The following is a 23,575-nucleotide window of genomic DNA, read 5'->3' on the forward strand; positions in this document are numbered from 1 at the left end:
AGGAGATGTATTCTTAGTATGGTCTACCTGCAGGTGAAGAGACAGAAAAGAACAGATGAAGACATGCTACAGGGAAAGAAGAAAGAGACTTTAATAGAGAAAGAGAGCTAGAGAAAATAATGTTGAAAACACCATCCTAGTATATCTATTACCATATTTTAAAGATTTTCAATTCCCTTTAGCATCTGATAGTGCAAAATATGGCATCCTTATAATCCATTGCTGAGTTTATGTCAATTCTGTTACAAATAATATTGTTCCTTTTCAACCAAACCTAAACTTTTAGAAGTTTAATTCTCTGCTCCCTATGTAAATAGGTGAAGTCTACCTATCACAAGTTTTAGAGAAAATAGACTTACCTCTTGGACGAGGTGCCAGGTGAGGCCATGGTTGGTTGAATACTCTAGTTTCACCTGATTGTCCATGTGTGGGGTATATTTGTGGCCACAGCCCATCACCAAACTGAACTGAATCATGTAAGATGCTCCTATCTGCATTGATTGTGTTTCTACATAGCGCATACTTGAGGCAAGTTTAGAATCTCCTGTAAAACTGAAAGACAGAGGAGGAAATCAGAAAATTAAAAACAGCAATATCTCTTCATTTCATACCGTATGCCAAAATAATTTTATTTTACTTATTTAAATCTTGCCAAGTTCTAGAATGGATTTCAATTAATTTAAAAAAGGCAATTTGAAATATCAAATAAATATCTGCCTATCAAAGAAGCAATATTTTTTTAAGTTGATACCTTGAGTGGTCAAATATATTTGAAAATGGGTATGCACTCATGTACTGCTCAAATAGATAAAACGTTTGACTCATTTCATGGACTCTATCCCAAGGAAATAACTGGCAAACATTTTAATGTCAAACTATAGGGAAACTGGAATGCTTAAGTAAATTGGTATAGTCACTTGACAGACTGTCCATATTTTAAATATTTATGAAGGTAATATAATCAAATTATTGTACATGTGGCAAAAATGTTTTTAAAAAATTTGCAAAATGATGCATGATGGAAATTAACCAGAATGTTTGCAGTGGCTGTGTTTGGTGGTAGGAAATGGGACAATTAGAGACTTTTCAGCTTTAAAATTCTCCAGTCTTCAGTACTCAGCTATTAAATACTGAAAATGAGATAATGTGGTTTTAATGGTTGTAAAATCCCCATGATTGACTGGGTCCCAGGTGGCACAATGGTAAGGAATCCGCCTTCCAGTGCAGGAGATGCAGGTTTCATTCCTGGGTCGGAAAATTCTCTGGAGGAGGAAACGGTAACTGACTCCAGTAATCGTGCCTGGAAAATCCTGCGGACAGGGGAGAATGGCGGGCTACAATCATAGGGTTGTAGAGTCAGGCACAATTCAGCCACTGAGCACACATGAGCACGCAACTGAGCACTATGTGATTGTAAACTGCTTGAAGGTACAAACGCACAATTACTTTTTCAGAGAAAAGTTCTCAAGGAATTTATAACCTACCAGAGGAAATTAAAACAATCTCAGATACGCAGATGATACCACTCTTAATGGCAGAAAAGTGAAGAGGAAATAAAGAGCCTTTTGATGAGAATCAAAGAGGAGAATGAAAAGCCGATTTGAAGCTCAACATTAAAATAAATTAAGATCATGGTATCTGGTCCTATCACTTCATGGCAAATAGAAGGGGAAAAAGTGGAAACAGTGACAGAATTTATTTTCTTGGGCTCCAAAAACACTGTAGATTGTGACTGCAGCCATGAAATTAAAAGATGCTTGCTCCTTGGAAGGAAAGCTATGACAAACCCAGATAGCATATTAAAAAACAGAGATATCAATTTGCTGACAAAGGTCCATATAGTCAAAGGTATGGTTTTTCCAGTAGTCATGTGCGATGTCCATAAAGAAGGCTGTCAATCTGTAGTGCTGGAGAAGACTCTCAAGAGTCCCTTGACTGCAAGGTGATTCAAACAGTCAATCCTAAAAGAAATCAACCCTGAATATTCATTGGAAGGACTGATGCTGAAGCTGATGCTCCAACAGTTTGGCCACCTGATGCGAAAAGCAGACTCATTGGAAAAGACCCTGATGCTGGGAAAGACTGAAGGCAGGAGGAGAAGGGGGAGGCAAAGGATAAGATGGTTAGATAGCATTGGTGATTCAATAGACATGAATCTGAGCACACTTAAGGAGACAGTTGGACTTTGCAGGTGGCACTAGTGGTAAAGAATCCACCTGCCAATGCAGGAGACATAAAGGGATGGAGGTTCAATCCTTGCAGGTTTGATCCCTGAGTTGGGAAGATCTCCTGGAGGAGGGCATGGCAACCCACTTCAGTATTCTTGCCTGGAGAATTCCACAGGCTGAGGAGCCTGGCAGGCTACAGTCCATACAGTCACAAAGAGTCAGACATGACTGAAGTGACTTAGCATGAACGTACACAGGAGATAGTGGAGGTCCATGGGGTCACAAAGGGTCAGACACGACTTACTGACTGAACAACAACAAATGAGGAAATGGAGAGAGTAAATGGCAGACACTTGACGAGAAATCAGCTTTGCCTGATTCCAAAACTTCTCAACCAATACACTATCTCTTTGTCCTTCTATTACTCTAAGAGAAGAAAACTCTGTGATTTTGAATAATTTTCATTTATAGTTAATTTAAAAACCATTAACTTTCAGTTACTACGCAGTGATGCGCCTATCTTAAGAGATAGAAACCATGATTGCTGCTATGTGTTAGGGTATGCAAAATGCAATCTAGAAAATATGAAGCTGTGGGATGCAGTTTTTAGTAAAATTACAAAATAAAAGAAATCAGAATTGAACAAAAATACTAGTAAGCTATATGGGCACAAACATCTATATAAATTCCATAGTCTTTAAAACAGGCAAAAAACAAAACAAAACCCCAAACACTTTTCCCTGTGAGAAATGAATGTTGCTTTTAGCTTCAAGGGTTATATGCTCTTTCTACTACCCTTTATGAGAAAGGTTGTCAGAGGCAAAAACTAGCCTTCATTTAACTGTTTGAAGGTGCAGTATATACCCTAGACATCTGGTTAAAAAACACAGAGGGCATAGTAGCACATGGGCTGAATGGTCCACAGGCCACATAGAGGCACTAAAACTTTCTCACTCAAATCATACAGAGTATTTCTCCACTCCAGCATTCCTGAAATAATTTAGTATTATTTTCACAATCAGCACTCTTTTTAAAAAATTCTTCCCTTCTGAAATGGTTTAGTGTCCTGGCAATTCTGTACAGATTCAGAAAGAAGTGCTGGGTTTTGCAACTAGTGCCTGCACCTAACTTTTTCATGGTTACAAATTAACCATGAACTTGGTTGGAGAGAGGAAGCATTCAAACCTGAGAAGTGTGTGCTCTGTGAGCTTCCCTGATGATAACAGCTTTTAAAGGTGCCAAGACACCAAGAGAGAAAACAAAACATATAGAAAAGGACAAGTTAAGAGGCTAAATGAGGATGGTTACACAGTGATAATAAAATTCTTATTTGGCATGAACATCTGTACCACCAGCAGTTGTGGGCAGATGTTGTTGGGTAGGTAGGCTTATTCAGCTGCCATCTAGAGCATCCCTCTCCCCAGTCACTTTCTAGTAATTGGTCTAGGGGAGCCCATGTCCACCAATAAGTTTTTACCAACGAGACGTAAGTGAAAGATGCTTTGTGGGTAAACTCACTCAGCATTTTTCTCTTTTATTTATTTTTATTTTTTGGCTGCACTGCATGACATCAGTTCAGTTCAGTTGCTCAGTCGTGTCTGACTCTTTGAGACCCCATCGACCACAGTATGCTAGGCCTGCCTGTCCATCACCAACCCAGAGTTTACTCAAACTCATCTCCATTGAGTCAGTGATGCCATCCAGCCATCTCATTTTCTATCGTCCCCTTCTCCTCCTGCCTTCAATCATTCCCAGCATCAGGGTCTTTTCAAATGAGTCAGCTTTTTGCATCAGGTGGCCAAAAATTGGAGTTTCAGACTCAACACCAGTCCTACCAATGAACATTCAGGACTGATCTCCTTTAGGATGGACTGGTTGGATCTCCTTGCAGTCCAAGGGACTCTCAAGAATCTTCCCCAACACCATAGTTCAAAAGCATCAATTCTTTGGTGCTCAGCTTTCTTTATATTCAAACTCTCACATCCATACATGACTACTGGAAAATCCATAGCCTTGACTAGATGGAACTTTGTTGGCAAAGTAATGTCTCTGCTTTTTAATATGCTGTCTAGGCTGGTCAAAACTTTTCTTCCAAGGAGCAAGCATCTTTTAATTTCCTGGCTGTAGTCGCCATTTGCAGTGATTTTGGAGCCCCCCCCCAAAATAAAGTCAGCAACTGTTTCCACTGTTTCTCCATCTATTTGCCATGAAGTGATGGGACTGGATGCCATGATCTTAGTTTTCTGAATGTTGAGCTTTAAGCCAACTTTTTCACTCTCCTCTTTCATCCAGAGGCTCTTTAGTTCTTCCTCCCTTTCTTCCATAAGTGTGGTGTCATCTGCATATCTGAGGTTATTGATATTTCTCCCAGCAATCTTGATTTCAGCTTGTGCTTCATCCAGCCCAGAGTTTCTCAGGATGTACTCTGCATGTAAGTTAAATAAGCACAGTGACAATATACAGCCTTGACGTACTCCTTTTCCTATTTGGAACCAGTCTGTTGTTCCATTTCCAGTTCTAACTGTTGCTTCCTGACCTGCATACAGATTTCTCAAGAGGCAGGTCAGGTGGTCTGGTATTCCCATCTCTTTCAGAATTTTTCACAGTTTATTGTGATCCACACAGTCAAAGGCTTTGGCATAGTCAATAAAGCAGAAATAGATATTTTTCTGGAACTCTCTTGCTTTTTCAATGATCCAGCAGATGTTGGCAATTTGATCTCTGGTTCCTCTGCCTTTTCTAAAACCAGCTTGAACATCTGGAAGTTCACAGTTCACATATTGCTGAAGCCTGGCTTGGAGAATTTTGAGCATTAATTTGCTAGTGTGTGAGATGGGTGCAATTGTGCAGTAGTTTGAGCATTCTTTGGCATTGCCTTTCTTTGGGATTGGAATGAAAACTGAACTTTTCCAGTCCTGTGGCCACTGCTGAGTTTTCCAAATTTGCTGGCATATTGAGTGCAGCACTTTCACAGCATCATCTTTCAGGATTTGAAATAGCTCAACTGGAATTCCATCACCTCCACTAGATTTATTCGTAGTGATGCTTCCTAAGACCCACTTGACTTCACATTCCAGGATGTCTGGCTCTAGGTGAGTGATCACACCATCATGATTATCTGGGTCATGAAGATCTTTTTTGTACAGTTCTGTGTATTCTTGCCACCTCTTCTTATTATTTTCTGCTTCTGTTAGGTCCATACCATTTCTGTCCTTTATTGTACCCATCTTTGCATGAAATGTTCCCTTGGTATCTCTAATTTTCTTGAAGAGATCTCTAGTCTTTCCTATTCTATTGTTTTCCTCTGCATGACATGCGGGATCTTAGTTCCCCAACCAGGGATCAAACCTGTCCCCCCTGCACTGGAAGTATGGAGTCCTTAACCAAAGGACCTCCAGGGAAGTATCTACTTGCTCAGATTTAATACAAGCTTCTAAAGTGAGGCAGACGGATTTGGCTGGTATGTCCTTCTGCCTATTGCTCCTAATGCTTTCTCCCTAATGGGGCAGTGGCCATTCTATGACAATAATGGGAAGAAATATGCAGTTGGAGCTCTCTCTGCAGAGATGGTGGAGTAGAAAATGAAGAAAATTAGAAAATTTTAATTTTCTAATTAAAAAGTAAAAAAAGTAGAAAAAAAAAGTAGAAAAAGTAGAAAATTAAGGGCTGGAAGCAGCCCTTAATCCTAGGACGGCTTGTTACAAATGACAAAATAGGCCTTTTCACTTTTGTTTATACCACGGTCAGTCCTTTCTGGTTGTTCTTGTTGCAACTGAGAGCTGAATGCATTTCTGGTACACCTGCCATACTTCACAGTACTGAGTGATACCACTGGTGGTGGTGGTGATTCAGCCACCAAGTCGTGTCTGACTCTTTGTGACCCTATGGACTATAGCCCACTGGGCTCCTTTGCCCATGGGATTTCCCAGGCAAGAATACTGGAGTGGGCTGCTACTTCCTTCTTTGGGATCTTCCCGACCCAGGGGTCAAACCTGCGTCTTCTGCATTGGCAGGCAGACTCTCCACTGCTAAGCTGCCTGGGAAGCCCTGTATGATATCTCTCCTGCCATCTTAATCTGAAGCAAAATAATCCAAGAAGATCACAGACATCTGCGCCTCAGAATCTTGACCACTCATAAAACAAATTCACTCGATTATTTATGATTTATTCAAGACTGGCTGAAAGTCAGTGATATTAGGTCTGACATTTTCCTCAATATTCTGATGCTCATACAGTACTGGAATTTTATGGGAGAGAATTTCACAGGCTGCAATCCTTTAATTTACAAAACTGCTCCTCTCTGCTGCTTGTCTAAGTCAAGATATGTTTATAAAGGCAAAAATGAAGCTGAACTTCTCTGTTGCAATCATAGAAACAGAAAAAAAAAAAAAAAAAAAAGGCCACATCAGCATTTTGGGGAGAAATTCTGGAGACAGAATGCACTAGGAATTGGAGACTTAGCTCTATTCATGTTGATTTGTAAGAGTGCCTCAAAAATAAAGGAACAATAAAACAGTCCTGAATCTTTTAATACTCACTTACACATTTTAATAGAGAATGGGGATAACTCTTTCCATTAGGGCAAGCTTACCTCCCTGTGCCTTTTCATTTCCACCCCCACGAAGGCTAGTAGGCTCTCTGTTATGACACTGGTAAGCAGATGACACCATAATGCAATTCAAGTCTCCTTAGTCATATCTAAGTCTCCATAGTCCAGAGTATAGGTCCTTTGCCTTCCCCTCATAGCTTAATCTCAGGGGTTGCTGAGGACCTATCTTCCTGACCAGGCTGGAAGCCTCTCCACAGGGAGCGGTTACACCTTGCTCATCTCTGCATCCTGCATAGCATTCAGAGCCTTGTACACCTCAAGAAGCACCTGGTGTTTGTACAAGACATCATGTTTTTCCAACAGCTGGATTATTTCATTTGATTTCTGAGTCAATATCATTTGAGATACATCAGGGATCCTGAGCACTGTTATAGAGAAGGAAAACCGAGAGTCTTAGCTGCTGACCATCAGGGTCACATGGTTACTAAAAAGCTAGAAACCAGGCCATCTGATTTCTACTTTGATGTCCTTTTCACTACGTCATGCCTATCAAAAGCATGCAAAGAATATTAAATAAAATGAGCACATAAGTGAGGGCTCTTGATGGGAGAAAAGGCAAGTTTTCCAGAACCATAGTTACCTAAATGCTGTAATGAACACAGACAAGGTTTTGAGGTTATCCTCTCTTAAAGAAACTGCCTTTTCTGCATTTCCCCAGAGCCTCGTTCCCATCTCCAGAAAAAAAGGCTCTCTTATATGAAAGGCAGATACATCTAACTAAAGTAAACAGAGGAATACTCAGGTCACATAGTTCTTTAAAAGGAAATTCATGTAAAATAGTCAAATCACCTAGGGACTGGGCCATTTTTGACAACTGATTCATCTCTTTCAGAATAGTTTGGTAAGTAAACTATGTGGCAGAAGTGTCACTACCAATGGGCCACAAGAGAAGACAATGCACCAGTGTTTACATTTCTTAGAAATCTAAGCAGTATTCTGTTATTTTCAAGAAACCCATGGTAAAGAACAGATCTGCAGAACTCATTTTCAGAGAAACAGAAGACCAATACAAAACCTTTTTGGTCTGATACTATTCAGAAGTTATATTAATCTGCAGAAGGACATGTGAATGAATTTAAGCTCTCTATCATCCTTTTTTGAGGGTTTTGTTCAAAGAAATGTTTACTAGAGTTGACAGAAATACTTGCTGATACTGTGGAATTAAAGGTGACACAAACTAATTTGTACTTTCTATAATCTTATGTCTCAAAATAGAAATAACCATAATCTTTTAGTGGATTATATAAACTTTACACTTACTGGAAAAAAAACTGACAGTATAGAAGCATTTTTTAAAAAGCTAAAAATTCACAATTCTACCTAGAGATGACCACTGCTAATATTTTAGTGTAAATACTTCCAGGTTTCCTTATGTTTACACACAGGAATATACCCATACATACACAGACACTTACTTTTCTTTCTTTTAAAAAATATAGAATCATAATAGTCCTGTTTTTTTTCCTTTTTAAAACTATTTCACAGAGTTCAAAAGTCTGTTCTGTGGGAGAATGTGAGGGTGGGATGTTTCAAAAGAACAGCATGTATACTATCTATGGTGAAACAGATCACCAGCCCAGGTGGGATGCATGAGACAAGTGCTCGGGCCTGGTGCACTGGGAAGACCCAGAGGAGTCGGGTGAAGAGGGAGGTGGGGGGGGGGATCGGGATGGGGAATAAGTGTAAATCTATGGCTGATTCATATCAATGTATGACAAAACCCACTGAAATGTTGTGAAGTAATTAGCCTCCAACTAATAAAAAAATTAAAAAAAAAAAAAAAAAAAACTATTTCATTGCCACCTTTCCATATTGAAAAAATATACTGAGACACTGTCATTTTTAATGAATAAATCCAATCTACAAGTATGGGAATCTTTGGAGGTTGTTTCCGTTTTTCACTGTTATAAACAATACTTCTACAATATGCATCCTTCTATATCTTTGTATAGTTGTTTAATTATTTTCTTAGGATAAATTCCTAGAAGAAGAATTGCTTGGTCAAAGCAAAATTTAAAGGTTAGGACTTATTGCTAAACTGTCCTTCAAAAATTTTGTACCAAGTTATATTTACCAAAAATATTAACAATGATGGCACTGCAAATTCTTAACACATATCAATACTGAACATTGACAATAGTTTTCATTTTAGCTACTCTATGCAAAATCTCTTAATCTATATTTCTTTGATTATTAGAAAAATTAACAGGATATCTATGTTAACTATTTATTACCTATTTGTAGTTTTTTGGGGTGTTAAAGTAGCCTTTCATGTAATTTGCCCATCATTAGAATTGGAATTTATCTTTTCCTTACTTATTTGTACAAATTTTTCACATATTTGGGATATGTAGTCTGGTATAAATGTTGCAAATAACTCCCTCTTCCCAGTTTTTGCTGTGTATTGTTTTCAGGGAAAAAATAGTTAAAAAACTTTTAAGTGCTGGAATATGTGACCTTAATGGCCCCTGCTTTTAGTGTTGTACTTTATTGATATCTATTAAGACTTTCAGAGCCTAATTCAAACTTATTTTTTTGCAAATGTCCAGTGGACATATGAAAGAGACATGTATTTGTTATTAGTAGGGTATAATTTTTTCTTTATTAAATATCCTTGTTAATTTTCTCCAATACATTTGTCTAGGTCCTCACTTATTTTTTGTTTGCTTCATCCATCAAGAACTCAAACAAAATACTGAAATCACACTCTGAATTATGGTTGCAATTTTCTGTTTGTGATTCTAACAGGTTTTGCATTCTGCATTATTCAATGTGTGGAGACACCTGAATTTCCATACTTCTGCTGACAGCCACCCCCTATGGCATCACCTGTGTTTCTGATATCGAGCCCCAGCCTCAGCCTCAAAGAATAGGGGCCAGGAGCAAGGAGTCATCTAAGGTTGACTCATTCCACTCTCACCACCACATTTTCCTCCCACACCCTACTTCTTCAAGAAGCTCATTCAACTTTCAAAGTCCAAAAATGGTACAGCATTTTCTCTGTTATGGTGTCTCGATCACTTCAATGAAGATTTTAGAGAAAGAAGATGTAAAACATGAGGCCTTAACATATTGTATTCATATGATAGGTTGTTTTATTAATTTTCCCTTTGTTTTCCTGACTATATTCTCTTTACTGGTTTCTCAACTGGAGTAATTCTCTATGTAAGAAACTTCTAGATACAAATGTATTTTATGACAATCTTTTTTACTTACTTCAATCCATCTACAGCTTCAAACAAATTTGAAATTTCTACATATAATGAATGCATTTTTTCATGTGTTTATTCAATACTTCATTTTAAAAGTCCTTATGGATTTCTAAGTGAAATCCTTAGTTATCTTGTTAGTTTGACTTGGCAATAGAAAATATTTTGGAATACGTGTGCTTTACAGCATGTATTTCAGTCTCCTTTTATACCTCTGTTCCTAGCTCCTGCTTTATTTTGCTTATCATTACAATTCCTATTTAAAGTACATAGTTTATATTCTTTAGCTTCTTCAGTCTCATTTCTATTTTCTCAGTTTGGAAATTTGCACATGGTTCTTCAAGTCAGGACCAGCATTTTGCTTTAAGCTATAAAATGCTTAAATCAAGCTGCTTGGCTGCTGTTTATTCAGCTTCTACAGAAAGCAGCCTCCTGGAAAACAAATCTTAACAAAAATTGGGTGCTTAATAGCAGTTTTCTCTCAAGGATGAGATAGTTTTATGTGCGGGAGACAGAACTGGGGGGAGATAAGTCACCTAGGTTAGACATTCAGGATGGTCTATACACAGTGGCTGTGACCACAATGAACACTATATTCTCTTTCTAACCAGGTTGCACACACCTGCACAGGTGCTACTATGAGATGGCAGGTAGACCAGTGACTCTGCTGGGAGCCACAGAGAGTGACTCCATGTCTTTCTTAGGAGCACAAAGGTCCATTTGCAGCCCAGTTACTCACCTTTATCTCCTGCGTAACTAGCCCAATTCTCCCCAAGTCTACACACCAGCAGCTAATTCCAATCACTTAAAAAAAAATCTAGTTCTAAAAGTCTGTAGAAATTTTATGCTGGAGAGGGTGTGGAAAAAGGGAACTCTCTTGTATTGTTTGTGGAAATATAAATTGATATAACCATTATGGAGAACAGTATGGAGGTTCCTTAAAAAACTAAAAATAGAACTACCATATGACATAGCAATCCCACTACTGGTCATATACCATGAGAAAACCATAATTCAGAAAGATACATGCACCCAATGTTCTTTGTAGCATTATTTACATTATTTACATTATTTAATAGCCAGGACATGGAAGCAACCTAAATGTCCATTGACAGATGAATGGATAAAGAAGATGTGGTACATCATACATTAATATACAATGGAATATTACACAGCCACACAAAAAACGGTCATTTGCAGTGATGTGGATGAACTTAGAGTCTGTCATACAGCGTGAAGTCAGAAAGAGAAAAGTAAATATTGTGTATTAACACACATATATGGAATCTAGAAAAATGGTACTGATAAACTTTTTTGCAGGGCAAGAACAGAGACACAGACGTAGAGAACAAACTTGTGGACACAGTGGAGGAAGGAGAGGGGAGGATGAATTGAGAAAGTCACATTGATATACATCGGTAAAAGAGATAACTAGTGGGCAGCTGCTGTGTAACATAGGGAGCTCAGCTCTGTGATCTGTGATGACCTAGAGGGATGGAATGGGGGTGGTGGAGGGCTCCAGAGAGAGGGGATACATGTATACACAGAGCTGATTCACGTTCCTGTACAGCAGAAACTAGCACAACATTGTAAAGCCATTATACTCCAAAGAAAAAAGTTTACACAGAGTGAAGTAAGTCAGAAAGAAAAACACCAATACAGTGTATCAACGCATATAAATGGAATTTAGAAAGATGATAACCACGACCCTGTATGTGAGACAGCAAAAGAGACACAGGTGTAAAGAACAGACTTTTGGACTCTGTGGGAGAAGGCAAGGGTGGGATGATTTGAGAGAATAGTGTTGAAACATACATATTAACATACGTGAAATAGATCCAAGTTCGATACATGAAACAGGGAACTCAAAGCCCGCACACTGGGACAAGCCTGAGGGATGGGATGGGGAGGGAGGTGGGAGGAGGGTTCAGAATGAGGGACACGTGTACATCCATGGTTGATTCATGTCAATGTATGGCAAAACCCACTACAATACTGTCAAGTAATTAGCCTCCAATTAAAATAAATAAATAAATTAAAAAATGTTTATAGACATTTTAAAAGTTTACAAAAATTTGTATGCTTTCAAAGATTTCTGTCATTTCTCAGTTGAATCTTCATTTTGTCCACCTCACTGCAGTTTTAGGAAATGTTCAGCAGCTGGAGTAAACTGTGGCAGGAAAAGGGAAATGTCTGCCAGGTACCAGACAGAGAGGAAGTCAGCACAGAGCACAGACTGGGCTTTGGCCCCCAAAGAGAGGAGGGGAGAGAGAGACTGACGGCCAGAAAGGTGACAGACTGTCAGAGAGCTGGGAGACCAAGGACTCAGGGGAAAAGAGCTCCTCTAACTCTCGCAGTGCCTGCAGTGTCCTGCCAGGGACCTGTGGGTATGAGAGAAGTAAAGTTGCCAGGGAAGGCTTCCCAGATGGCGCTAGTGGTAAAGAACCCACATGCCAATGCAGGAGGTGTAAGAGCTGTGGGTTTGCTCTCTGGATCAGGAAGACCCCTGGAGAAGGAAATGGCAACCCATTACCATATTCTTGCCTGGAGAATTCCACGGACAGAGGAGCCTGGCGGGCAGCAGTTTATAGGGCTGCAAAGAGTTAGACACGCTGGTGACTTAGCACGAAGCTGTCAGGAGCCCTTTTCACCTATAAGACTTCCCACCTCTTCTGATGGGAGGAGAGGAATCAGAGAAGCTTTTGCTGTTTCCAGCCTCTGTTAATAACTTTAACTCATCTCCGACTTTTGGCTGTCCTGGACCCTCTTACTCCTGTTATTCTTACATTGCATCCATAATAACCCCAGAACCAATTTTGGCTGAAGCGAACTTGCCCAGTCCATATTTACACTGCTTACAATTAGGGCTTGCCTTTTCAACACACTCCTGTTCTCTCTGTCATCTCCTTCCTATTTTCTCTTGCATCTCACATCCTTTTGGGAAGGAACACACTGGCCCCATATAGTTAGGCCTGAGAGCCCTGAATGAAAATGTTCAGCTTGGAGGGAAGAGGTGAGGCAAGAAAGAAAGATACATGAGGACTCTCCAAAATTTTCTCTTTATCCTTCCAACTATATGCAGTCACCTAGTGTGTACTAATTTAGTGAGTATTGAAGCAGGGCCATTTTAAGACTTTTATAGGACTTTGACACTTTTAATTTTGGAAACTCCATCACACATCATGGCAAGCTTATTAAAATGCACCCATGTTCCACATTACATATACATATATATATTTTTGGTGCAGAAACCTTCAAGTAGATTTTATAATTTTGCCTTTGAATTTTATTTGGCTACTTGTAATGCATAGAATATACATTTGGCTGTGACTTCTCAATATACTCAGGAATCTGACCAAAAAATTATTACCAACAGCATAAAATTTTATTAATATTTAAATTTAGCAGTTAATGGAGTTGGCATATGTTGTGTTTTACATATACTTAATTTAAATTTATTAATTTTATTTTTACCATTTAAAAAAATCATATTTTTGAAACAATATTCATTTTTCAAGTCCTTGGACTTTTTCCAGTTCCCTGGAAAACTTGGAGGCTTGGCACTGAGACCAATGAAAGAACTTCCTAGGAAGAGGCATAGGCAATACAAAGGTGCTGGGAGAGGAAAGAGCTTGGCTTGAAGTAGAGAAGGAGTAGAGAAGGAAGGACGATGTGGTTGGGGTGGAATGAATGAAAGGCAGGGAGACAGGAAAGGCTGACCAGGTCAGCTCACCCAGGGCCTACCGCAGAGCTCTGTGAACCACTGTCTGTAGAAAAGTAACAATCTCAGCCTACTGAATTGCTTTTTCAACAAGCCAGAGGTACCTTGAATCCAGATCATGAAATGCAGATTTCTGCTGTTAACTTGTTCAGTGGTAGGTTCTCTTATTTCTGAAATCTCACTTAGCTGCTTAGTTCTTAGGAAGAATTTTAGGAAAATCTAATTTTGGAGAAATAAATGACTCAAAAGTCAACTGTGTGGACATCAACAAGACATGATTCTGGGAACATGGCCATTTTATTCATTCCTTTGGCATTCATTTCTAAGCTTTTGTTCTCCAACATATATTTTCAAATGGCCCATCGGACTATTTCTAGCAACATTCTAGTAAGTACACGTGGATGACACTACTGGCCTCTGAGCTTTTCTTATTACTTCATACCATCTATTCTCACACAGCAGCTACAATTATATTAAAAATATGATTACATCACTCCCTTGCTTCAAATTAATTACTGAATTCTCATAACCCGTAACACACTGGGGCTTCCCAGGTGGTGCCAGTGATAAAGAACCTGTCCGCCAAGGCAGGAGGTGTAAGAGATGCAGGTTTGATCCATGGGTTGGGAAGATCCCCTGGAGGAGTGCATGGCAACCAACTCCAATATTCTCTGGAGAATCCCAGGGACAGAGGAGCCTGGTGGCCTACAGTCCATGTGGTCACAAAGAATCAGACACAACTGAAGTGACTTAGCACATAGCATGCGTAGTGCTTAGAATAAAATCCCAAACTCCTCTACTGCTCTATGAGGCCCTGATATAATCTAGCCCCTTGCTTGCCTCAGGACCTTTGATCTTGCTATTCTTTCTACCTGTCATGGTTTCCTTGCACACTTTCACTTTAGTGCTTCTTTCTCATTATCCTGAGGTCTCTACACTCCCAAGAGGGCTTCCCTAAACATCTTACCTAAAATAGTCTCAGTTTCCACTTATGCTACCTAACAGTCCATTCCTTTATCCTCACAGCAATTGTCACTATCTGGAATATTATTACAAATTTGTTCATTATTGTTTTTCTCCTCTAGAAAATAAGCTCCACAAACAAAGGGTTTGTCTATCTTCATCTTTAGTACCAAGTACTATGCCTACAGGACAAACAGTGCCTGTAGTGCAGTCAATAAACAGCTGAATATATGTTAGCCTGTCAATGAATAAAAAGTTCATGTAATGAAATCCTCATGATGAAAAAACCTAGTAAATACGATTTATTTTAGAAAGTCATTTATAAATCTATTTGGGAGTATATTCAATTACATCGCTTCCCTTGTGGCTCATCCGGTTAAGAATCTGCCTGCGATGTGGGAGACCTGGGTTCAATTCCTGGGTTGGGAAGATCCCGTAGAGAAGGGAAAGGCTACCCACTTCAGTATTCTGGCCTGGAGAATTCCACGGACTATATAGTCCATGGGGCTGCAAAGAGTCGGACATGACTGAGCAACTTTCAATTACATTATCAATTTTATAGAGGTATTTCCTTGGGCACTGAAAATACTTTTTTCACAGCTGCTGAAAATAATACTGACTTTTCAGTTTGTCACTCAATGTATTAACCTTATCTATCTGCTAACCTTCCTAATCACTTACTGTGAAATGGTAGTTGAAATGGCTCTTGGGAGTTAGTTCACTCCAACTGACTTTCTTCAGCAGCACAATTTGAGTTGATTTATTCTTTTTAATAATCTTTGTAAAAGAATAATCCCAAGAATACTCTAGGATTACTAATAAACAATACAGACTGACAAAATTTCTATATAAATTATAGGCTGATGTTCAATGAAAGAAAATTCCTAAAGATATTTACTTGGCTGTTATTTTTATTCTATGAGCAGATTCATTTTATAAAGGGATAGCCGTAAACTTGTTTTTCTTGTGAGCTATCCAAAGTTTCAGAGGGGCACTAACCCAACTTCTCCTTTCTGAATGTTTACAAATGACACATTCCTTATATTAGTATCAGGCAACCTCCTTTGCCTCTTGACTATTTTCATGAGACCAGTCCAAAGGAATAAACATTAGTATGTAGGAAAGACTCTTGACTTTTAACGTCCACAAACACATAAATCCTATTTTGAAAAATTAACCAACAGATAGCAGAAGAAAAGGTTGAAGTGAAGTGAAAATTGCTCAGTCATGTCCAGCTCTTTGTGACCCTATGGACTAGAGTCCATGGAATTCTCTACGCCAGAATACTGGAGTGGGTAGCCTTTCCCTTCTCCAGGGGATCTTTCCCACGCAGGGGTCAAACCCAGGTCTCCCACATTGAAGGCAGATTCTTTACCAGCTGAGCTATCAGGGAAGCCCTAGAAGAAGAGGTAGATCTCATCAAAAAATGTTTGGCCCACTTCTTGCTAAATGTATATATCATGTGTGTGCAAGCATGAGCTCTGAAGGGGATTTCTCCTGATCAATTAGGAAATCGTTTTGTGTTATACATCACTATACATTATTGTTGATACCTGATGATTCTTATAACTTAGAAGTACCTTGACAACTACTTTATAGCTCTTCCTGTACAGCTTAAAATACATTTCACTCATTGTTCAGTTCTATTATTATGTAAGAATATATTATTGATTTTCTTCAAAGTTAGTAGAGCTACAGTACTATTTCCTACCTCTCATTGGAAGTGAGTTATATTTAATTTGTATTATGAGATAAACAGGCTTTTAGGATCCTTTTGGGCTTCCCAGGTGGTAAAGTGGTAAAGAATCCACCTGTAATGCAGGAGACATAAGAGATGCAGGTTCTATCCCTGGGTTGGGAAGATCCCTTGGAGGTGGACCTGGCAACCCACTCCAGTATTCTTGCCTGGAGAATCCCATGGACAGAGGTACCTGGCAGGCTACAGTCTATAGGGTCACACAGAGTCAGACAGGACTGAGGCAACTTAGCATGCATGTACACACTTTTGACCTGAGCCTTAGGCAACTCTTGCTTCTTATAAAATATACAGTTTCCTTTTTGCTGTACATGCTTATAGATGCCCCATGAGATATGAATATACACTTTTTGAATGTCCTGAACTTGTAGCCATTTGTCCACTCCCTCTATCCTGCAGCTGTTATCCTTCTTTTACAAATCAGCTTCCCTACATCTCCAGGCTGACCATGTCACCTAGGGCTGGTTTTAAAAGGCTTCCAAAGTCTTCCCATCACAACATTACATACCACAAAAAACATCACCCTCGTTTTCCTCATGCCTTTTGTCATTCACAGCTAGTTTCACTTCCTGTGTGTTTCTTTTATATTCTACTTTCACTATTTCCTTTAGGAAATTTCTCTTCTAAAAAGTGATCCTACCATGACTGGAGCTAGTGATTCACTTGTACATGCCAAAAAAAAAAAAAAAAAAAAAGACATATTGAGTAATATTATATAACTTCTATTTCTACTGCCCATGAAAGTAACTAGCAGACCCTTTCAACATTTCTACAATACATCTCTCATTTCTAAATCTTCTTTTAAATAAATCTGCTTTTCCTCAGGCATAATTAAAGAAAAAAAATTAGCTTTTCTTAGTTCATCTTATCAATTTTTACTTTTTTCTAGTTTTATTGAGATATAATTGCCACACACCATTGTATTAGGTGTGTAACACAACAATTTGACATACATATATGCTGCAAAATGATCACTGCGATAAGTTTAGTTAACATCTATCACCTCACACAGTTACTAATTTTTTTTCTTGTGATGAGAACTTTTAAGATCTACTCGTTTAGCAAGTTTCAAATATAAAATACAGTATTGTCAACTATAGTCATGCTACACATTATATCCCCAGAACTTTATCTTGTAAGTGAAAAGGTCGTGCCTTTTGATAACTCAACCCATTTTGCCCACCCCTTTCTCCCCACCTTTGGCAAACACCAATCTGTTCTCTGTATCTATAAGTTTGGGTTATTTCAAGGCCCATCCATGTTGTCACAAATGGTAGAATTTCCTTATTTTCTATGGCTGCAAACATCCCATTGTATGTACCACATTTTCTTTATCATACATTCACACACTGAGGGACACTCTCACTGTTTCCATGCCTCAGTTCATTTCAGTCGCTCAGTCATGTCTATCTCTCTGCGACCCCATGAATCGCAGCACGCCAGGCCTCCCTGTCCACGTCTGGGCTGTTGTAAATAAGGCTGCCACAAACATGGGCGGTACAAACATATTTTCAAGACAGTTATTTCATTTCTTTCAGACACATACCCAGAAGTAAAACTGTTGGATAGTATGGAATTTATTTTTAATTTTTTGAGAAACCTCTATATAGTTTTTCATAGTAGATACACTAGTTTACATTCCCAAGAACACTGCATTGGATATCCTTCCTCCACATCCTTGGCAATACTTGTTATTTCTTATTTTCAATAATAGCCACTCTAATACGTGCGAGGTGACATCTCCTTGTGGTTTTGATTTGTCATTTCCTTGATGATTAGTGATGTTGAGCATCTTTTCATGTACCTGAGAGAGTCAATTCCTAGGCAGATTGATAAGAAGTCCAGGGTCCCCAAGGAGGAAAAAGGGGTCTGGGCCTCTCAAAGTGGAGATTGGGGGTCTGGAATTCTCAAGGAGGAGAAAAGGACAAACATTTTTTTACTATGCATTGCTTAGTCTTAGTCAATTACACAACTCAATTTAAACTGTCAGTTCAGTTCAGTTCAGTCACTCAGTCGTGTCCGACTCTTTGCAACCCCATGAACCGCCGCACGCCAGGCCTCCCTGTCCATCACCAACACCCGAAGTCCACCCAAATCCATGTCCATTGAGTTGGTGATGCCATCCAACCATCTCATACTCTGTCATCCCCTTCTCCTCCTGCCCTCAATCTTTCCCACGATCAGGGTCTTTCAAATGAGTCAGCTCTTCGCATCAGATGGCCAAAGTACTGGAGTTTCAGCTTCAACATTAGTCCTTCCAATGAACACCCAGGACTGATCTCCTTTAGGATGGACTGGTTGGATCTCCTTGCAGTCCAAGGGACGCTCAACAGTCTTCTCCAACAGGATAGTTCAAAAGTATCAATTCTTCAGCACTCAGCTTTCTTTATAGTCCAACTCTCACATCCACACATGACCACTGGAAAAACCATAGCCTTGACTAGACGGACCTTTGTTGGCAAAGTAATGTGTCTGCTTTTTAATATGCTGTCTAGATTGGTCATAACTTTCCTTCCAAGGAGTAAGCATCTTTTAATTTCTTGGCTGCAATCACCATCTGCAGTGATTTTGGAGCCCAGAAAAATAAAGTCAGCCACTGTTTCCACTGTTTTCCCATTTATTTGCCATGAAGTGATGGGACCCGATGCCATGATCTTAGTTTTCTGAATGTTAAGCTTTAAGCCAAAGTTTTTACTCTCCTCTTTCACTTTCATCAAGAGGCCCTTTAGTTCTTCTTCACTTTCTGCCATATGGGTGGTGTCATCTGCATACCTGAAGTTATTGATATTTCTCCCAGCAATCTTGATTCCAGCTTGTGCTTCCTCCAGCCCAGCATTTCTCATGATGTACTCTGCATATAAGTGTTAAGTAAGCAGGGTGACAATATATAGCCTTGACGTACTCTTTTTCCTATTTGGAACCAGTCTGTTGATTCATGTCCAGTTCTAACTGTTGCTTCCTGACCTGCATACAGGTTTCTGAAGAGGCAGGTCAGGTGGTCTGGTATTCCTATCTCTTGAAGAATTTTCCACAGTTTATTGTGATCCACACAGTCAAAGGCTTTGGCATAGTCAATAAAGCAGAAATAGACATTTTTCTGGAACTCTCTTGCTTTTTCCATGACTAGGGATTATACAACAACAATGTATCCGGCTGGAGGACAGTTTCTCCTTCCTGAAAACCTTCTGACTAATCCTCATATCTTAGAATGTATGTTATGGGAGTGGGTCTGGAGGATCTTTCTATTGTTAAATTCTAATCTTGTTATCCTAAAATGTAAATTGTGAGAGTAGGTCTGGTAAAATTTTCACAAACTTGAGACATTCTTTTGATTCATTGTAATAACTAATTAAAAGGTATATAACTCCATCGCTAACACTAGCAAGGGCTTACTCTTTCTTCCCCCTTCTGATGTCTATGTCAGAAGCTTTATCTATCTCTCTTATACTTTAATAAAACTCTATTGCACAAAAGCTCTGAGCGATCAAGCCTTATCTCTGACCCCGGATTGAATTCTTCTCCTCTGGAGGCCAAGAATCCCGGCATTTTTTTGTGGGTCAGCAACAACCTTTCATACCTGTTCGGCATCTGCATGTCTTCTTTGGTAAAATGTCTATTTAGACTGTTTGCCCATTTTCAAAATCAAAATGTTTAGGTTTCTCTGGGCTACTGAATTGTTTGAATTCTTTATAAATTTTGGATATTAACATTTTATTAGATAGAGGATTTGTAAATATTTTCTCCCATTCTGTAGATTGTGTTTCTATTGTGTTGATAGCTTTCTTTGCTGTGCATAAGCTTTGTAGTTTAATATAGTCCCACTTGTGAATTTTTTTGCTTTTATTGCCTTTGATTTTGGTGTCAAATTCAAAAAATTATTGGCAAGACAGATGTAAAGGAGTTTACTCCCTAAGTTTTCATCTAGGAGTTTCATGGCTTCAGGTCTTATGTTCAAGTCTCTGATCCATTAGGAGTTAATTTTTTGTGTATGGTTTAAGATAGTGGTCCAGTTTTTGTCTTTAGCGTGTGGCTATTGTTATTCAGTTGGTCAGTTGTGTCCAACTCTTTGTGACTCCATGGACTCTACCATGCCAGGCTACCTTGTTCTTCACCAACTCCTAGAGTTTTCTCAAACTCATGTCCATTGAGTTGATGATGCCATCCAACCATCTCATCCTCTGTAACCCCCTTCACCTCCTGCCCTCAATCTTTCCCAGCTTCAGGGTCTTTTTCAGTGAATCTGCTCTTTGCATCAGGTGGCCAAAGTACTGAAGCTTCAGCTTCAGCATCAGTCCTTCCAATGAATACTCAAGGTTGATTTCCCTTAGGATTGACTGGTTTGATTTCCTTGCTGTCCAAGGGACTCCCAAGAGTCTTCTCCAGCACCACAGTTTGAAAGCATCAATTATTTGGTGCTCAGCCTTCTTTATGGTCCAACTCTCACATATGTACATGACTACTGGAAAAACAATAGCTCTGACTAGACAGACCTTTGTCAGCAAAGTAATATATATGCTTTTTATTACGCTGTCTAGGTTTGTCAGCTTTCTCCTAAGGAGCAAGAGTCTTTTAATTTTATGACGGCAGTCACCATTTGCAGTGATTTTGGAGTCAAACAATATAAAGTCTGTCACTGTTTCCATTGTTTCCCCATCTATCTGCCATGAAGTGATGGTATCAGATGCCATGATCTTCGTTTTTTGAATGTTGAGTTTTAAGCCAGCTTTTTCACTCTCCTCATTCACCTTCATCAAGAGTCTCTTTAGTTCTTCATTTTCTGCCATTAGGGTGGTGTCATCTGCATATCTGAGGTTACTGATATTTCTCCTGACAGTACTGATTCCACTTAGAGCTTCATCCAGCCCAGCATTTTGCATGATGTACTCTGCACATAAGTTAAATAACAGGGTGACAATATACAGCCTTGAAGAACTCCTTTCCCAATTTGGATCCAATCCATTTTTTCCACGTCTGGTTATAACTATTGCTTCTTGACCTGCACACGGAGTTCTCAGGAGGCAGGTAAGGTGGTCTGGTATTCCCATCTCTTGAAAAATTTTCCACCATTTGCTGTGATCCACACAGTCAAAGGCTTTAGTATAGTCAATGAAGCAGATGTTTTTCTGGAATTCTCTTGCTTTTCCTATGATCCAACAGGTATTGGCAATTTCATCTCTGGTTCCTCCGTCTTTTCTAAATCTAGCTTGTACTTCTGGAAGTCCATAGTTCATGTACTGTTGAAGTCTAGCTTGAAGGATTTTGAGCATTACCTTGCTAGCATGCGAAATTAGTGCACTGTACAGTAGTTTGAACATTCTTTGGCATTACCCTTCTTTGGCACTAGAATGAAAACTGACCTTTTCCAGTCCTGTGGCCACTGCTGAGTTTTCCAAATCTGCTGGCATATCGAGTGCAGCACTTTTCCCCAGATACCAGTTACTGAAGAGACTGTCCTTTCCCCACATGTTCTTGTCTCTTTTGTCAAAAATTAAATTACATATGCATTGGTTTATTTCCGGGCTCTCATTTCTGTTCTGTATTGATCTATATGTTCTTTTTATACCAATACCACACTGTTTTGATTACTATAACTTTGTAAAATTGTTTGAAATCAGTGAGTGTGATATATTCTGCTTTGTTCTTTCTCAAGACTGTCTACTTGAAGTCTTTTGTGGTTTTTATACAACCATTAGAACTGCTTGTTCTATTTCTGTGAAAAATGAGATTGGAATGTTGATAGGGATTGCACTGAATCTCAAGACGGCTTTGGGTTGTATGGACATTATAACTATATTGATCATCCCAGTCCATGAGCACAGAATATATTTTCCTTTATCTGTGTCTTTTCAATTTCTTTAATCAGTGTCTTACAGTTTTAAATATACAGATCTTTCACTTCCTTGCTTAAACTTATTAATAGATATTTTATTTTTTCTGATGCAATTATAAATTCAATCATCTTAATTTTTCTTTCAGACAGTTCATTGTTAATATATATAAATGCTATTACTTTTTGTTTATTAATTTTGTATCCTGCAACTTTGCTCAATCTGTTTATTAGTTCTAACAGCTTTGGTGGAATCTTTCATTTTTCTACACATAGTAAAATCACATCATCTGCAAATAAAGACTGTTTTACTTATTCCTCTCAGATTTGGAGACTTTTGTTTTTCTTACCTAACTGCTCTGGCTAGGAATTTCAGGACAACTTTGAATAAAAGTAATGAGAGTGGGCATCCTTGTCTTATGCTTGATGTTAGAGGAGATGCATTCAGGCTTTCATCACTGAGTAGACTTGTCATATATGGCTTTAATTATGTCGAGATATGTTCCCTTTATGGGCTTCCCTGGGACTGCAAAATTCAGACTTAAATTGAAGAAAGTAGGAAAAACCACTAGATGATTCACATATGACCTAAATCAGATCCCTTACAATCATACAGTGGAAGTGACACATAGATTCAATGGATTAGATCTGATAGACAGAGTGCCTGAAGAACTATAGACAGAGGTTTGTAACACTGTACAGGAGGCAGTGATCAAAACCATTCCCAAGAAAAAGAAATGCAAAAAGGCAAAGTGGTTGTCTGAGGAGGCCTTACAAGTAGCTGAGAAAATAAGAGAAGTGAAAGGCAAGGAGAAAAGGAAAGATATATCCATCTGAATGCAGAGTGCCAAAGAATACCAAGGAGAGATAAGAAAACCTTCCCCAGTGATCAATGCAAAGAAACGGAGAAAAAGAATAGAATGGGAAAGACTAGAGATCTCTTCAAGAAAATCAGAGATACCAAGGGGACATTTCATGCAAAGATGGGTACAATAAAGGACAGAAATGGTATGGACCTAACAGAAGCAGAAGATATTAAGAAGTGGTGGCAAGAATACACAGAAGAACTATACAAAAAGGATCTTAATGACCCAGATAACCACGATGGTGTGATCACTCACCTAGAGCCAGACATCCTGGAGTGTGAAGTCAAGTGGGCCTTAGGAAGCATCACTACGAATAAAGCTAGTGGAGGTGATGGAATTCCTGAGCTATTTCAAATCCTAAAAGATGATGCTGTGAAAGTGCTGCACTCAATATGTCAGCAAATTTGGGAAACTCAGCAGTGGCCAAAGGACTGGAAAAGATCAATTTTCATTCC

General features: G+C 38.9%; 1 protein-coding gene across 4 annotated transcripts in view; it reads right to left on the bottom strand.

The window, feature by feature from the left end:
- Positions 1-23,575, bottom strand: part of RELN (reelin) — a 527,544-nt gene that overhangs the window by 136,810 nt on the left and 367,159 nt on the right. For all 4 annotated transcript variants that reach the window (XM_043872741.1, XM_043872740.1, XM_043872739.1 and 1 more), the window contains one exon: positions 360-552. In XM_043872741.1, the coding sequence (XP_043728676.1) occupies positions 360-552 (193 nt within the window). The remainder of the gene's footprint in view (positions 1-359; positions 553-23,575) is intronic.

This window comes from Cervus elaphus, chromosome 18, assembly GCF_910594005.1.
Source record: "Cervus elaphus chromosome 18, mCerEla1.1, whole genome shotgun sequence".
Classification (NCBI taxonomy): Eukaryota; Metazoa; Chordata; class Mammalia; order Artiodactyla; family Cervidae; genus Cervus; species Cervus elaphus.